The sequence below is a fragment of the Neoarthrinium moseri genome (assembly GCF_022829205.1).
Source record: "Neoarthrinium moseri strain CBS 164.80 chromosome Unknown scaffold85_Wmoseri_CBS_16480, whole genome shotgun sequence".
In the NCBI taxonomy this organism is placed as follows: Eukaryota; Fungi; Ascomycota; class Sordariomycetes; order Amphisphaeriales; family Apiosporaceae; genus Neoarthrinium; species Neoarthrinium moseri.
The window spans coordinates 108,614-125,899 of record NW_026055199.1 but is presented as its reverse complement, the minus strand read 5'-3'; the positions used below and the strand labels follow the sequence as shown (position 1 = coordinate 125,899).

Sequence of the window (17,286 nt, the reverse complement as noted above, 5' to 3'; positions counted from 1 at the left end):
CGGGACGCTGACAGCCTGGTTGAGTTTACCGTCGCTATTCGTGCTAAGGTATAGCTGAAAGTAAATCATGGCGGTCAACACGGCTGTACATGGCAACGCCGCCGTTTCCGCAGCTGGCGAGGAATATGTGTGTGGTGAACGATATTGACTCAAAGCCGTCGCATCAGCATCTCTGACCGGCCGGTGGATAAAACACTCTCGGCCCCGCCAGGTTGCCTTTCGACTATAGGTTTGGGTCACGAAGTTTATGGTTCCGATCCTATAGACTCGCCTTTCCAAAATGTTATTTCGAATTCTGACAACTGCACCTCTTCTGATTTTTACTCGTCGAGCGAGTGGGCTTCTAGGCATCACCCTGTGCCAAGATGATATCCCAACGGCTGTATCAGAGTATTGCCAGTACAGCACTAGCAGTCCTGACGCTTATACGCCGGGCTACACTGTGACCACGACACCTTGCCCCACCACGATAGGACATGTCCGTTCAGCAACGGGACTTGGATCTCTCGAGTCTCAATGGCTCAAAACCCGGACCAAATCGGCCTTCTCAGCCGTTGAAACGTATCTTAGTGGCGCCGGTACGGGATACACCGTCGACAAACTCATGGGCAGCCCGCCACGTCTTGGCTTGGCCTTCAGCGGTGGCGGCTTCCGCGCCATGGTTAACGGTGCCGGCGTTCTTCAAGCATTCAACGACCATACCGGCGGTGGAGGTGTATCGGGTATTGTAAACAGCTCCCTTTACATCTCCGGCCTTAGTGGAGGTTCTTGGCTTGTTGGTACCTGGGCATTGAACGGTTTCCCGTCGATAGAATCATTGGTATGTCCGCGACTCTTGGTACTGTGAACACCCTTGAAAATAGAGATCATCACTGACCATTTAGACGACCTTTTGGAATTTGACCTCGGACCCTGACAGTGCCCTCTTGAGTCAATTCTCACCAGGGCTACTAACGGTTAAGACGCATCTACAATGGCCGTTCATCACATTCCACGGTTCCAACGACTGGGGCACCTGCTAGTCAGTGGTTTTTCTATTATCTCACCAGATGTACAGTTACTGACGCAATGAAGCCCTACCCAGTGCGAGGCAAGCCAAAAGCTTGGTTCGTTGTTATCCAACGGCTTGAATGGCACTATTTCATATGCGGATGTCTGGAGCCGCTTAATGGCTCGGCAGTATTTACGCAACCTGCCAGGAGGTGTTACCTGGAGCAGCGTTTCCAAGTCGGATACATTCAAAGGTGCTGAGGTCCCTTTTCCTATCATCGTCTCGACTGGCAGAACAGCGGCGGATCAAGACGAGTTGTATCCCTACGATGAGACCATCTATGAGATGACGCCCTTTGAATTCGGTTCTTGGGACCCGGTGACTACTGGCGCTTTCGCTCCTATGAGTGAACTTGGTACATCATATTCACAGGGAGTACCTGAGGATGGCACTTGTGTCCAAGGCTTTGACAACGCCGCGTGAGTTGAACACGTGCTGAACTACGACACTGTTCTGACCAAGTACTAGATTCATCCTTGGCACAAGTTCTCTGGCCGTGGCCGGATTCCTCATCAAAGACCTGAACCTCTCCGTTGCGGAATCCACCTCTAACATCCCCAATCCATTCTGCGGCTTTGGGAATGGCGTCCAGGCTGACTGTGCCACTTATGGCAATGCCCTGTATCTCGAAGACGGTGGCCTAGATGACCAGAATATCCCCCTTGTCCCGTTACTGCAGCCCTCTCGGGAACTTGACGCTATTATCGCCGTCGACAACAGTGATGACTCCGGCAATGCTTATAACATCAAGTGCGGATACAACTGGCCACTAGCGGTATCCCTAAACTCGACATTAGCTTACGCCAGAAGCACCAAAGGCCAGGCACAGAAAATCGCTTTTCCGGGATCTATGCCGACCCAGGAGCAGGTACGCATTAACCCAACTTACGTATACACGCCCACTTTCTTCGGCTGCAACGCGTCTGATAGCACTTTGCCCGGTGCTATACCGCCCATCATCATATATCTGCCTAACGCGCCGTATACCTCATTTTCGAATGCCAGCACAGCTAGTACGCTCGACTACGAGTACGGTTCAGTCTTGCAGGAGTTGCTGGAGAACGGTAATGCTCTGGCGTCGACCGGTATCCCAGAGACACTCGCCACTGGTCTCCCAACTTGGGGGGCTTGCCTAGCGTGTGCGATAGCCGAGCGCTCACGGTTGCGAAATGATCTTCCCCGGGCAAAGAGCTGCGAGGCATGCTTCGATGCATATTGCTGGGAGACCAAGGCACCAATTGCCGAGCCTATTGCGGGCGGTCCTGCTTGCGACGGTGAAGGTACGTGGTATGATCCTCCGGCCCTTCTCACTAGCACGCCAGCCAAAGGCACGAAAGACTACGAAGACTGGACTTGGGCATGGCTTTGCGATGCCTGTAACCACAACTGCCATGTTTGGGGTTGTGAAACACTCTGTGCTGCTGCCTGTCATTGGGTTGGCTTTGCTCCTAAGCATGGATCAGGTGAATTATAAGCTGATAAGTTTTCACTTTTTTGAGTAAAGTATAAATTCAGCCTGCAGCTTCAGAAGTTACTGTTGGTAGGCCATCATGCCGGGGCTTTAAAAAAAGTCAAACTAAGATTCTAGAAAATAGAAATCTTGATCTGATTTCATATTACTCTTTGAGGATCAGCCACTTCTTTTTCTTTTTTTCTTCTCCCCCAAATCCCGAGAACTATTAGCAGGCCAAAGCACGTCATTTGCGATCCCAATACTTGGCTGGTTCGAATCCAATTGGCACAGTGTAAGACTACATATCACAAGGACAGGTTCGCTGTCGGGGTCAGGGCCTCTGATCGATGTCCCGCGTCGCGCATCATTTGCAACAAAAACCCTCAACGCACTTTGACGAGAGGACTTGAGCTTTGCCGTCGGCTTCATTAAAACGTTTAATCATATCCTATCTTGTAGTACTTTCTGCAGAACTACGTCCCATAAATGGCTCATGCAAATCAACGTCACATATATGGGTTTGCTGACGAATAACTGCGTAGAATTCAAAAAGCAGTCCGAACACAGTGGAAGCATTGTAGAAACTTTCGGATATGCTCTAGTCGAAGTCGTGCGCAACCAATCGATCAGTGGTGCCAGCCAAACACCGGGTACAGGAGAATGAGGTAGTGATAGTGAGTAGATCGCTTGAAACAGTCTTACCGGACTTGCCGGTGTCTGAATGCTGTACTGGTGATCGTTGAGTCTAGACCCATGTTGTCCGCAGAGAAGAGCGCATGGCTTGGATAGATCATAACCAGGCACATATTGGTGTGGGCGGGATATTCGGTTTGTGGACCAGCCAGCTACTAAGGATTGGCTTTTCATTTTGTTGGCCACAACGTCTCAGCTACCTGTCAGATGCCAGGCGCTTTCCTTTGCACGAGTCGTAAGAGAGAATTACCGTGGGCATCCACTGCCGTGACTACAAAGAGAACACTCTAAGTACGGCCCGATAAGTTGATATCCTCCCACGTACCAAGTCCTTGGCCTGACATCATAGATGCATACAGACAGTCTACGAATAAGTAGTGAAGTCAAATGATGGACTCGAAGACACTGTGTTCCAACGTCGTATTTTGATCGGTAATGATAGTGCCTTGTCTAGCCCTGACTACGCCAGTAACAATGACCTGGACTACTAAAACCAAGGAACACAGGATAATTCGCAGTTCTAGATCCAGTCCAATAGCTACCACCCATGATGCTGTTAAAAACAAGAGAACAATCTGAAGAGGACGAAATGACCTTGTCGGTTCTGATTGGTTATAAGGTTTCGTGTTGTCATATCTTACCTCTTGCCACGTTCGGGCAGTAGGATCGTCCACATGTGGAAGACATTGATAGGTGGCGGCCGGAGTCGCCATGGACCCGCACGTCGGAGTTTTTGTTCAACGTGGACCTTGCTGCCGAGCTGTGGTAGAACGAATGTTCCTTGGCCGTCTCGATGGGTGACCTCCGGCAAAGGATAAAATGCCGGGTAAACCATTGAACAACCGCAACAGAAGGCCGTTTTCAGTCAACGACCAATCAGTTTAGAAAACTTTGGCTGGCCCAAGTGAAATGATTGGGTCAGAGAAGTTCAAGAGTCATCCCTGTTCAATCGCTATATTATACCCAAATGATGGGAACGAACGGCTGGCCTTGCAACTTCGGCAGTCAGAATCATAGAGACGGCTAGTAGCAATAACATCCATGAATATCGTGCAGCTGATGCCTGCCATACATATGTAGCTACCAGAATTCCTGTGTCTCCTTGCTTTACACTTGGGTCAACCTCAACCTTCGAACTCGAGATCAAGGTAGCAAACTCAACATAGCAAACCGTCACGATGTATTGGGCTTCAGTTGCCGCCGCCGCGCTGCTTGCGCAGAATGCCGCTGCTCAGAACATGCTGCGCTTTGCATGCTCCCAGCTCGTCGTCGAGCGCACCGATCCCCTTGTCAACCCCGGTATGAAATACACGCCGCATCTGCACCAGATCGTTGGTGGAAACTCATTTAACGTCACAATGGACCCTTCCACACATGACCTGGCGGCACTATCGACTTGCACGTCGTGCACCTTCAAGGAAGATCTTTCCAACTACTGGACTGCTGTCATGTTTTTCAAGCACAAGAACGGCAGTTATATCCGTGTGCCTCAGGTTGGCAATGGAGGGCCGCAGGGACATCTGGCGCAGGATGGTGGCCTTGATGTCTACTACATCCCCAGTGGGAAGACCACCGCCTTTAAGAAGGTGAGCCTGTCACCACGAGGCTGTTGACTCTGTATTGACTGACAACATCAAAGGGATTCCGTATGCTTGCTGGTTCCGCAACCAACACGGATGCGAGCAAAGTTAGCAAAGGAAACATTTGCCACCGCTGCTGGACTTCGACGAGCGATAACCAATTCGTTGGTGGCGCTCCTTGCAGTGGAAGTGACACGGTCGACATCCCTGCAGACCCCAAGTGCAAGATGATCCGCCAGACCATCATCTTCCCAACGTAAGTAGCAACCCTTCGCCAATTTGTGAACAACATCTGACACAGTTCAACAGATGCTGGGACGGAAAGAACCTTGACAGCCCTGACCACCAGAGCCACGTCGCTTACGGAGGTGCAACAGGTGCCGCAGGGGGTGCGAGCAAGTGCCCATCGACTCACCCTGTCAAGCTGCCCCAGATCATGTACGAGCTCATGTGGAACGTCACACAATTCGCCGACAAGAGCCAGTGGCCCACTGATGGTAGCAACCCCTTCGTATACAGCATGAACATTGGGTAAGAGTCCAAATCAGAGATAATAAAGAGATCGCGGACTGACTTGTACCCAGCGGCTCTGCTGCCCACGGAGACTACGTTTTTGGCTGGAAGGATGACACCCTCCAGAAGGCCATGGACAACGGCTGCAACCTCAATAAGGACTGCACGAAGGCTGGCATCCACGCCCAGGCGGAGTCTGCATATAGCGCATGCAAAGTCAAGCAGCAAGCCCCAGAGGATGTCGATGGCTGTAAGTTGATGCAGGCCCATATCAAGAAATTCCTGACTAATCGTTGTAAACAGGGCTCAAGGCTATGCCAATGGGCGAGATGTCGGTAAAGGCTTAATCGACCCAGGGGCAAGCTGAGATAGTTTTATAGTGGTCAACGACCTATTGCCACTTTTTGGACGTTATCCAGAGCTATATTTTGTTAATTAGAAACTGGACTGTGGATGTAAGAGAGTCGGGGAGAAATGGAAGTTTAACGAGTGATTTTTATTGACAAAGTTCAATCCCGTAAAGCCTATCGAACCTTCAAGCTCCTATGGGTGCAAGGCTGTGGTTTGTGATATGTTAACTTCAAGGCTCAGAAGAGATGCCCTTGACGTGTAATTGTTACTATATTCCCGTGTACTTTAAAGCAGCACTGTTCGGGTGTCCCATTTCTCTTTATTAAGTGCATGTGGGTTCAAAATCATGTGATTAACTGGGGCCGCATCGTATGCTAAGACACCTGAGGACTTATTCTGATCGCTAACTCTGTTACTACTTCCTTCAATCCACCCGCGTGTCTACCCGAGTGTCTGAATCAAAGCTATCAAGCAGGGAAATGCCTGTTTTTGCCCTTAATATTGTCTACTACTCCCATATATGGCCATGGGACTAGCTATTCTTCGTCACAAGGGCTGCAAAATTGGCGTTTCCTGCCGAAGAGAAGTCGTGACTCCAGTAGTTCGTGACCTCATGCACGCCAAAGCTTGAGGAGCTGGACGACGGATTGCTAGGCTTTGTGCGCGAATACGCGAAAGCTAGGCGGTTGGCCCCATTCGGATTTAGTATTGTGACTTTCCCACTTGAGCCGGTGAAAGAAGTGCATCCTGTGCATTTCAGTGTGACTTGCCAATGCGTTCCGTTTGTGTGTGTGCCGGTCCTGAGAACCTGAATTTGTGCGCCGCTGTAAATGTTCGGTGTGACATGGCCGCTGTTTATTTTAGTCAGTCATAATGATGCTATTAAGGTTGATGGTGTGGCAACTCACGTCGCCCAGCGGACAGTAGCGACGGCGCTGTTTCCATTCGCCCATGCAACTGTCAATGGGTTGGTCACCATCGTGCCGCCCCAAGCAAGACCTGTCCATCCAACTTCAAGTGGAGCTGAAATTTGAAGCACAGCGTCATAGGCTGCGCTCGAGGTTGCCGTGCTCGGAACTGCAATGCGGAAGGTGAGCGACTTCCCGATGGCGTACGCTGCGGCATACTGGGAGAAGGTGAAGCCAGTTTCGGAGTCTTGCCAAACCGCAGAATCGGCAGCGAATACTGTAGGCACTGGAGAGATAGTCAGTTCCATCTCTTAGATCTTGAAAACAGTACGCACACGAGGCCAGAATGGCTGTGCCGAAGTTGATTATGCTCCAACGCATTGTGAGTCCCGGTGCTCTTCAGCTCGGATTGAGACTAGGCGTTGAAATTTTGTAATAGAGGTTTATCTTCTTTCTGTCGACGAAAAGTTAGGCACATGCAATAAGGCGCCAAGCTCTTCGATGATTATAATGATGACACTCTTAAGGGTGCTCACTTTATTCCATGGTTCAAAGTGCACAGGAACGGAGCTATGGGGCAGCTTATTGGTTCAGCACTTACCAAGTAATGATGCAAGCAATGATGCAGGCAGGTTTTGTAGATCCTACCGTCGGTAGTTTTAATCTGCAATCCAAGGGAGAAAAAGAAATACCGGGTCAGAAAGGAGGAAGTCTTGCATTTTATGGGTGCATCTCATAGGCTATTCTTGTAAGCCCGTGGCAACTATCGAAAGGAAAGATCTCCCAAGCTAGTTGAAATTTCTTAACGTAGCGCATCCGACGGTCTTCCGCATCGCGAAAAGCACAAAATCCTACTGAATTGCTTTGGCGTAGTTCCGAGGCGACGTGAAGGCAATTTAGCCGCAAATTGCTCGGAGCTCTTGATAGGGGGGCTAAATGAGGCAACTATAACATAGCTATTAATAGCCTGCTGGGAGCCTGGACCTTTGACGCAATGGGTACCAGTTTTACCACAAACGCCGTCATGAGAAGTCTATCGGCTATGCGGATCAGGGTTGTTCGATTCATCACTTTCACCTGTTGCTATCGCAACCCAACGCCATGACAATTACAACGCTTATACATATGCAGGGCAACACTTGGATCATGGTTGATGAGACTCCAGGTTCATAAATCTACCCAACTAATTACGGGCAATGGAAATGCTACATGCGTTGTTGCACTACTTGGGCGTTAACCAATCTCGGTCTCTTCAAGTGCTGCTTTCCCGCTCCGTCGAAGGAGGAATGCTCCATTAGTACATTTCCTGAACACCTCCAAATCGACTCAATCAGTTTCATCCACAGGCCTCGGAGGGTATCTTCGACTAGGCCATGATGGCCGTAAACCAGCCTCCACATCTTGGTGTTCTTCGTGTCGTGTTCCAAACGAGGATTGGGTCATGTGTGGACCTTTGAATCGACCAGTATTACCAGAGTGGGACGTTTCGTTGCCACCATTCATTGGAATGGCGCCGTCATGTGCTGCACGTTTTTGGGCCTTCTCTTTCTCTTCGTTCTTCTTCCGTTGGTCTTTGAAACGAGCTTGACGGACATCGTTTTTCAGTTTAGTTGCCCATCGTTCACCTTTGTCGCTGAGACGGCTACTCGGCATGTCGAGATCAAGCCAGACCCTAAAGAGCCTTGAACGGACAACGAATGTGACACTTATCTTGTTGTATAGATACCACACAGCTGCTCGACACCAAGTGCTGAGTGAGAAGATCAGGCTGAGAAAAATGACCCCCGACGATACCGCAACTACGAAGTATTAGTTTATACGTCACCAAAACACAGTGCGTTCTTACACATAAGCTTCAACTCATCTTTCAGGTCCCAAGTGTCCCCTGAGAACTCCAGACTGTTCATCCCAAACACACTGGACATGAACGACAGAGGTAGCTACAGAGAGTCAGCCAAGAGCAGAAAGTTATGTCTCACGACTGTCGTAGACTCACAAATACTATGGTTACCAATGTAAACATCATGATAGATCTTCCTTGTTTGATAGCTTCGTCCGATTGCTTGACTGATTGCCAGGCTTGTACAACACTGGCTTGTTGTTGTTTTAGCTCCAACAGATCTTTGACCTGATCGTAAATTAGCCACGGCCCTATAAATCAGGTATTGGTTACTTGCGCTGTCTGCTGTGCTAGTAGCTAAGGCCCTGAGCTCTTGAACCTCTTCTATACGGGCGAGAACGCTTTCTAAGCACTCATCTGCATTCAGCTTGAACCAATTGTAGTCATGTCGTTTGCTATCGTTACCCAAATGACCATTTGGAGATCCATCGTGAGGCGCGCTCGGTCGACGGTGGAATTGGTTCCAGAGATGTTTGCTGGTCAACCCCTTCTTACGATCGCTGCTATACTCTCCATAGGGGTCGAGCATATGTTCAGCGTTGAAGATAAATTTCTTTATTATATCCCTGTGACATTTTATAACATGCAAAATGATGTCGAGCTCTTCAATGATATCCTTGATCTCGCGTTCAAGTTTGCCCTCGGGATTGATATCAAGTAGGGGTACGTGAAGGTCGGAGGCGGTTGTGTTTGATCGGTAGATCTTGCTCGCTTCGTCAGTCCACCGCCATAGTTGTTCGAAGGCAACTGTTTGCTTGTGCATCTGTGATGGTTAGGGGCGACACATCGTCGGAAGTAGCAGACCTACTATGTTCCCAATCGCTTTCGAGAATGCATCTATCAAGAGGGGCTGTCGGTCAAGCTTTTTTGTACGATCAAAAAATGTCTTGGAACACTCGTCGAGGATAATCAACGCGAGGTCAAATACAGTCCTCACTTCTTTTGCGCCTTCGATCGCAACTCTGATGGACTTGTGTACTCCAGATGCGTCGTGTTTGTTTTGCCCATATCTTTTTGGGAAGCAAGTGATGATGGTGGAGGCGTCGAGAACCCAAAGCCAGAGCTGATCAACCATGATGACACGGGAAACTTTCCGGATATTGTCCTTACATTGCTCACAGTTTCCTTCAATCTTTAGGTTCTTATGGTCCGACCATTCATTCGTATTCCAGTCGAAAGAGTGAAACGCCTCTGGTCTTGCTGTGGTATGGCGATAAACCACTTGATCTCTGTCTCGAGATCTTGTCGTGTTGAGGGTCCAGAAATAGGCCTGGTCAAGTGTCCGACGTGGATGCATGGAACGGTTCCATTCATCTTTACAGAGATATTCTTCAAGTAGTTTCTTGTCACGGTAACTGACCATTCCTTCAAAGAGCCTAGCACAATCTAGCAAGTACTGGCCCAGTGTGTTACTGACCTCCACTCGACCTTGCCTGTCGGCTGGGAGATGTTTCTCGACAACATGGAGCTCGTCTATCAGGGAATCCATGTTATCTATCCTTGAGGCTAACCTGTCGTGATGTGGTCGCTTTTGCAGTTTTGATGTCAAACCGGTTCGCAGTAGCCCCATCCTTCCCTGAATTCGGTTCAATCTTTCCGTTTCCTCTTTGTGGGATCTGGATTTTTTCTCTTGTTCTACCGCGTCGTCAATGATCTTAGCAAATCTTTCTCTTTGCCTGGAAGTCTCCCAATGAAGATACGGCATCTACAAATAGTAAGTTCTGCTTCTTTATTCATTTAGGGTATATATTTGGGTGTACGTACGAAGAGAACCATGTTCTTAGAGTGGCCCTCGTGGTCGCTCGCTACTCTATCAGTACGTCTCTTTACATCAAAGGTTTTGGGATTTAATACTCGACGGAATAGTCGCACATATAGGACGCATGTGGCGAGCGTGAGGAGGTGCTCTATGACCACCATGTAGCTGGCTTCGCCAGTATGGGTCACGGAGGACCATATGAGTCTGTGTTCTCTCGACTCTTTGTAACTTTCTGTGAATTGCGTGGTGATCAGGTATAGTTTCACCAAAATAGCTGGCTATAGCTTGCTGTTGCTTATTAGATGTGCACGCAACTATCAAAGCAGACATTCTACTCACCTCTGCCCACTGTGTTCTTGAGTTAGTTATTGATAGCCAGCTCAAAGGGCAATGATAACTTACCGACATGTTGTTTGATGGAAAGTGGTAGTATCTAATTCTTCCAGTGTGGCGCCTACGATGGAGCAAATTATCGTCCAGGCCTTCATCGATACTGGTGTCTGCTTCACATTTTGAAAATAACGCATCAACCTTCGTCTTTTGGTTAGGGAATGTGCCCCATACTCTGTCTGCTCTCGGTTTGCCGCTACCATCCAAATCCTTCTCATCTACCCCTCTGCCATTTTCGAATTGAATTATCGGAACGCTTACATCTTTCTGCAAAACGTAGCCACGATCGCGCGTCTCCGGGTATTGTTGCACCACTTGGTTCTTTTTGCCTTGTTCATGCCGCCACTGCCTCACTCGGTCAATATTCTCGCGGAATACTCGGGATTTTCGCCAGGCCGTGGCACTTTCATTCACTTTCTCCACTAAGTGTCTCTCGCTGTTGTCTTCTGCCAGGGTATCACGAAGAAAGATGATCCGGCTTAACTCCTTGTCACAGTTCTTCTTCCAAACATCTTTGATTGCCTTGGCATGTTCTTTAGCTGTCGTGTCTGATGTATTTGGCTTCAATTGGTGCTTGGCCTGCTCTACCCAAACCAGATTAGAGTCGTTGAAGAAGTGTTCTCTCTCGCTGAACTCAAGACAGCCAAGGTAGTGCAACAAGTCGTCTTTTATGGAGTCATGACTCTCAGAGCTCAAGCAGGTGTGCGAACGCATGATTCTGGTTCGTTTTGGCGATTGTGAAAGTACTGACTGATCATCTGTTGGAAACCTTGTGCTATGTTACGCAGCCAGTATGATCGAACGGTTCTGTTCTCGCTGGACGTAATTGATAGTCAGAACTGAATTTGAGCGAGTTTCTAAGTGAGATCTAAGTACGACGATCGAGCGCAACAAGGCTTTTGAAAATGCACCTCAGACATAACGGCCAGGGTTCCGTTTTCATAAGACCATGCATGAACTGAAGCTCACTTCGAACGTCTGCATGCCGCCTGTATCACAACCGGGCAGGCTGCATGCTGACTGCATACTGCACATGAACTTGCCCACTCAAATGCCTTTGGTGGCTTCCAGTGTTGCATCTGGGCCTGCATGGATGCCGAGGGGCTGGGGCTGGGGCCAAAAATGCGCCAAATAGGGAAATCATCCCTCGGCACGGAGACTGCAATTACCAACTCACAGAAGGAACACACCTAGATACCTGGTCCTCAGCCTGCTCAAGTGGGGGCTAAATTGGTGACACAACCAACACAGTCAGCCATAAACTTGTATGCTACCTCGTCTGGCCTACGTAGGCGTCGGGCGATAATCAAGAGTGGATCCGTCATCATGTGTCTGAATGCTATCTTTGGGATCTATGCAAGTCGCCTCAATATTTGTAACATTTCAGCTCTACTTGCTAGAACTAGTTTTAATGAGCGTGAATGTCGTACTATTTGACATTTTTCTCACTGGCGTTTCATTACAGACTTGAAACTTGAGTGTGGCTGCCGTGACCTGCCACTAATTGTTCCCATTGAATCCATTCATTTGGGTCCATCTCGAAGGACAGAAGCTCGGGGATCTCGTAGGATTCAAATGATGCCCAGTCAGGCAAAAGCCCATCGTAGGTCGCTTCATCCTTCCAGCCTAGAGCGGGAATCTTCTCCACAGATTTTTCTTGTAAGCCAGAAGCCTCCATTGTGTTATTCCTGACCCCAGACCCTGATTCTCTTGTGGGGTCCCGACAGCGGCGGAGTGCAGCAATGTATCTAGGCGTTTGTGGCAAGGGTAGATCTTCAGACTTCAAAGCCTCGACGTACTCCTGCCAGACGTCCAACGTCCATTTGCCTAGAGCTTTATACACCGCTCCCGTAGACTCTTCAAAAACCTGGGGGTAGTGCGAAAAGACTTTCCCGATCAACTGCCAGGTCTTTTCGACCTGGGGTCCTGTCTTGCAGTGCCGAGCTTCGATAAGCACGTAAAGCATGGTGTTCCACAAATGACTTGTGCCAATCTGCCACATGTATTTGCCCATATCGTGGCGTCCTGCTTTCAGCCAAGTCACATATTCAAGGAGTTTTGTGGCGTTTGCGAAAGCAATGTCACGATCGCTCTGCGCGACTGCGCCCGGGTTCTGGGCAAATTGTCGTGGACTGTGCGCAAACAGCCGCATTTTACATATCGCCGTCCTGGCCATGGCTGATACAAAAGCGTGGAGCGAATCTGATGGATCGCAATAGCGCAGGTACCTGCTCTCCAGGCGGTCCTCCAACTGATTTATGAAGCTGTCTTTTCTTGCGACCGAAACATCAGTGCTACCGACTGCCTCCCAGCGTACATCGCCGGGCGGGTACGTCAAAGAAGAAAACTGTCGCAGGGCCTCCCAGAGCTCAGTCTTTAGCAAACATAACGCAATGGAAGTGATTGCGTTGCGTTCCGGTGGCAATTCGGTCATGTCTGGCTGCAGGTCCTCGTCGTTGACATTCCAAGGCATTTTGGCGTCTCCGCTGGAAAGATCCAGAGATGGCCTGGTACCAAGTACATCAGCCGTACGAAAATCGACATGTACAAGATGCCACCAGAGTCGCCTCCTCATTTCAGTTTCAAAATGTGACAGGCCAAGTGATGCGCCATCTCGATGGAGTCCCATCTTGCGAGCGAGTCGTATGGAGAGCCCAGATAAAGCATACAATGTGTCCAGTCTGTAGGTATCTCTCATACAGATCTGTATTCTTGTCAACTGATTCATCCAATTTTATGATGCAGGGGCGAAACATACCGTGAAGATTGCGAATGCTCGAAGAGTATTGGGACTATACGTTGATAAGAACTCTGCATTCACCAAGGCTTGGCGGGTAGCAATCCTATATCTGGAAACCAAAGCAGATCTTGATGCCTCGAAGATATCTTGGCACTCCTCGTCGCTCAGGGAACTGATAGCTGCAAAATAAACTGCAAAGGCTAACGCCTCGAGGCTCTTCGGCAAACCTTGAGGATGCTGCAGCCTGTTCATCAATGTGCTCCAGAAGGATGGAACATGCACGATTTTCACCAGAGCATCTACCCGGTCAATATAGACTTCCTTGAGTTTCAGTAGCAATTGGAAAGGTGGGTGAAGGTCTGCGAGATTCCCAGGTGCGTGCGTCTGCTCAGGCTCGAAGAAGAGCTCCCCCTCATCAACGGTCGACTTGTTCATGGGCTCACCAAGGCCTTCAACTTCTGGATGCTGAAACTAAGAAGTATTAGGAGATAATCTTTGATTGCATCATTAGAAACTTACTTCAGCTCCCAGATTAGCCCAGGGCGCACTGTGCTGGGTCAGAAACGAGAACTCAGAACAGAAGCCAAGTGAGAGACTGACCTGTCGAAATACCTGGATGTTCCCTCTGTCGTGACAAGCTTTGGTGTTGACCCTTCGATTCGAGAAGGTAAATGGTCTCTGATGTCCTCGTGCACGTCGATATCGGGCTGAGATGGGGTCTGCGATCCGGAATCATCAAGCTCGTCACCTGGCTCAACCTTGGCGCCAAGCGATCTCAACATGTCTTCGTATCGTCCCAACTTTGCATGAAGACTCTCTCTTGGAGGTTTCGTTCGCTTCCGCTTTCCACGGACAGGTGGGATAAAGCTGCATTGCTTCTCGGCTCTGATGCAGTTTGCACACGGTGCCCTCCGGTCGCATTTGACCTTACGCTGCCGGCAGATCAAGCAGGAGTAGCCTTTGAGGCCCCCGACTGGTCCTACGTGCTCAGTTGTCGACAATTCGGACATTTGAAAGAGTGCGAGCTCATCCCTCGTTCCAAATCTAGCAGATGTACGAGTTAGGAATCCTCGCCGAGAACACCGCAGGTCAATGAAGGGCCGCTAGGATGTGGATTCGGGGCAGGCGCTCCTCGGTGCTCAAAAGTCGGCTTTTTGCGCCCGAGCCCCGAGTAGGAATAGCCCCGAAATTGGTGCACCGCAACCTCCCAAAGAGTCCCCCGAGCCCCGAGAGCCAGTCTGTCAAATTCTTATAAAGAACTGCAGAGAGCTCTTTGAGATTTGTGTTTATTCCTCATCAAGTCTTGTACTCCCAAGTTCGCCATGCCTCAGTCTCTGTCAGAAAATCACGAGAAGCCCGACTTTGGCTCTAACGAGCCCAATAATAAGGGAGATGGCGACGAATATCCAACGGCTCAAAAGCGGGTCCTGGTCATGACTGCGCTCTACCTTGCTATCTTCCTGGTGACTTTGGTAAGAACAGATAACTCGGACAAGGAGCACACCTCGTGAAAATTGCTAATTTCAATGTAAAACACAGGACCAAACCATCATATCAACCGCAATCCCGCGAATAACGGACGACTTCCACTCTTTGAACCAAGTCGGTTGGTACGGGTCTGCGTACCTGCTCACCCAATGCAGCTTCCAGCTCATCATGGGAAAAGTCTACAAGTTCTATGCAGTCAAGCCTATCTTCATTGTCTGCTGTGGCCTCTTCGAGGTCGGTTCCGCGATCTGTGGTGCAGCACCTAGTTCGGCCACCTTCATTGTTGGTCGTGCCATCGCAGGACTAGGCACTTCTGGGATATTTTCAGGAGTCATGGTTATCGTAAGTATCCCATTGCAGCGTCACACAATCCGCCGCTAACTAGCCTTTATCAGATGTTCCACGTAATCCCTCTACAGCAGCGACCAATCTACCAGGGCCTCTTCGGAGCTGTATTTGCAGTAGCCTCTGTCATCGCTCCGGTTGTTGGGGGCACTTTTACAGATCTTGTGACTTGGCGCTGGTGTTTCTACATCAACCTTCCTATCGGTGCAGTCTCCATGGTCGTGACCATGCTGATGGTTCATCTACCCAACCAGAAGCTTGAATCGCCGGGTGAAGGTCTAGTTGCCAAGCTGAGGCAACTTGACCCCATCGGCAACCTGGCTTTCTTCCCAGGAATCGTTTGCCTAATACTAGCTCTTGAATGGGGCGGGACGAAGTATGCTTGGAGCGACGCTCGGATCATTATCCTTCTGGTTCTCTGTGGCTTCCTATGTTTGGTATTTATCGGCATCCAAATCTGGAAGAAGGAAGACGCAACAGTGCCTCCTCGAATTGTAAGGCAACGCAGTATCGCAGCTGCCATCTGGTTCGGGTTCTTCAACGGCGCCGGGATGATGGCCATAATGTACTATCTTCCTATCTGGTTCCAGGCCGTCAAAGGTGTCGACGCCTTCAACTCTGGACTGATGCTGCTTCCTATGATCCTCTCAACAGTTCTCGGTTCGGTGTTCTCAGGTATAATGACGGCCAAAGTCGGCTACTACACGCCGTTCTTTATCTTGAGCTCAACACTGACACCAATCGGAGCGGGACTCATGTCAACTTTCAATACTTCCACCAGTGAAGCGCAGTGGATCGGATACCAGATCCTAGTTGGCTTTGGCCTTGGTTTCGGCTCACAGCAGCCGATGACTGTAGTCCAGACCGTTTTGGATAGACGAGACATCGCCACCGGTTCTGCCCTCATCATGTTCACCCGTTTCCTTGGCTCGGCTATCTTTCTACCAGTTGCGCAGAATATATTTCTCAATGGCTTGGTGTCTAAGCTCGTCAACCTTCCCGGCGTTGACGTAAGTGCTGTAACCGGTGGTGGTGCCACTGAGCTGCGAGAACTGGCATCGGGGAAAGATCTGGAGACGCTCCTATCCGATTACAATGGAGCTATCATCGATGTGTTTTATATGGTGGTCGCCACGTGTGCCGTCACCATGTTTGGCAGTGTGTTGGTGGAATGGCGAAGCTTGAAAGCTCGCGCTCAGGAGCAAGCGGGGAACGAGAAGCCTACTGAGGATAGTGAGACTCAGGCGTCTGTGTAGGTGATGTTCCCGGACCAGAAAAGACAAATCACATATCATATCCCCTAGAAGATAGATCTGAATTTTAGAACACGTTAATTCTCAAAGACAGTCTCTGCTTACTTTGAATTAATCACCATTTAGACGAAGTCCTTACAACTTATCCGTCTATCTGCGGTAAGGTGATTGCGGTCCATCATCACTTGCAAACGGTGCTTATGATGCATTCTGAATGCCCTCCTACGTCCATTCAACATCGGGTCTCGTAGAACGCGGTGTTTGATCTCGGAAAGCTCGCAACTCGGTCTAGCCGGTTTAGCACAGGCCGGAGATGGCTTCAATCGACTATCGTCCTAGTTCAAGAGATGTAACCCTCGAAAAAACTCCACGAATGTCATTAATTTGTCTCTGCTCACGCGCAGGAGAGAGAGGATCTCACTGAGCCATGAAGATATCCCCAAAAGCAAAATGTTCTCTATAGGACAAACTCAACTGTGTGAGCTTTCTCTGATTGGAATCATGCGCTCGGCGGGATTGTAGCAAGTCTTTGAAACGATACCCTCCGGCGTAGATCGGACAGACTGAAAGTAGGCATGCAAGTATCTGCTGGCAACATAGACGTAGCACTTAGCCTCCTGCTTCTCTATTTGGCGGTTTGGTGTTTTGAGCTTTAGATGAAAGTTCTGAATGCCAACAGTCCTGACGATAATAGCGGCCTCGGCCGGCACAAAACAAGCAGGGGCACAGCAGCCAATTGTTTCACCCAGCCATCAGCCTGGAATTGTCATTGAAGTGCAACACCTGTTCTTCAATTGAAGCACTCCAGACCTTTTTCAATTCCATTCCTTGGATTCTTCTGCATATGACGCTGCGACGACCT

General features: G+C 49.3%; 6 protein-coding genes across 6 annotated transcripts; 3 read left to right on the top strand and 3 right to left on the bottom strand.

Annotated features, from left to right (window-relative positions):
- Nucleotides 1-280: 280 nt before the first annotated feature.
- JN550_012417 (uncharacterized protein) lies at nt 281-2,525 on the top strand (the record flags this gene model as incomplete). The annotated part of the gene is made up of 4 exons (XM_049310890.1): nt 281-820; nt 885-1,021; nt 1,075-1,470; nt 1,520-2,525. 4 exons carry the CDS (start codon nt 281-283, stop codon nt 2,523-2,525), a joined length of 2,079 nt encoding a protein of 692 aa, XP_049165649.1.
- Nucleotides 2,526-4,375: 1,850 nt separating this feature from the next.
- Nucleotides 4,376-5,637, top strand: JN550_012416 (uncharacterized protein; the record flags this gene model as incomplete). Its single annotated transcript, XM_049310889.1, has 5 exons — nt 4,376-4,783; nt 4,837-5,033; nt 5,087-5,308; nt 5,362-5,540; nt 5,594-5,637. 5 exons carry the CDS (start codon nt 4,376-4,378, stop codon nt 5,635-5,637), a joined length of 1,050 nt encoding a protein of 349 aa, XP_049165648.1.
- Nucleotides 5,638-6,173: 536 nt separating this feature from the next.
- Nucleotides 6,174-6,930, bottom strand: JN550_012415 (uncharacterized protein; the record flags this gene model as incomplete). Its single annotated transcript, XM_049310888.1, has 3 exons — nt 6,174-6,492; nt 6,550-6,835; nt 6,885-6,930. The coding sequence occupies 3 exons, from the start codon at nt 6,928-6,930 to the stop codon at nt 6,174-6,176; spliced, it is 651 nt and encodes a 216-aa protein (XP_049165647.1).
- A 945-nt stretch (nt 6,931-7,875) lies between these two features.
- Nucleotides 7,876-11,312, bottom strand: JN550_012414 (uncharacterized protein; the record flags this gene model as incomplete). Its single annotated transcript, XM_049310887.1, has 9 exons — nt 7,876-8,348; nt 8,396-8,489; nt 8,546-8,700; nt 8,780-9,212; nt 9,258-9,825; nt 9,867-9,922; nt 10,214-10,486; nt 10,548-10,556; nt 10,611-11,312. 9 exons carry the CDS (start codon nt 11,310-11,312, stop codon nt 7,876-7,878), a joined length of 2,763 nt encoding a protein of 920 aa, XP_049165646.1.
- A 745-nt stretch (nt 11,313-12,057) lies between these two features.
- On the bottom strand, nt 12,058-14,120 carry JN550_012413 (uncharacterized protein; the record flags this gene model as incomplete). The annotated part of the gene is made up of 4 exons (XM_049310885.1): nt 12,058-13,302; nt 13,357-13,809; nt 13,858-13,885; nt 13,939-14,120. 4 exons carry the CDS (start codon nt 14,118-14,120, stop codon nt 12,058-12,060), a joined length of 1,908 nt encoding a protein of 635 aa, XP_049165645.1.
- Nucleotides 14,121-14,660: 540 nt separating this feature from the next.
- On the top strand, nt 14,661-16,427 carry JN550_012412 (uncharacterized protein; the record flags this gene model as incomplete). Its single annotated transcript, XM_049310884.1, has 3 exons — nt 14,661-14,810; nt 14,878-15,168; nt 15,222-16,427. The coding sequence occupies 3 exons, from the start codon at nt 14,661-14,663 to the stop codon at nt 16,425-16,427; spliced, it is 1,647 nt and encodes a 548-aa protein (XP_049165644.1).
- Nucleotides 16,428-17,286: the final 859 nt, after the last annotated feature.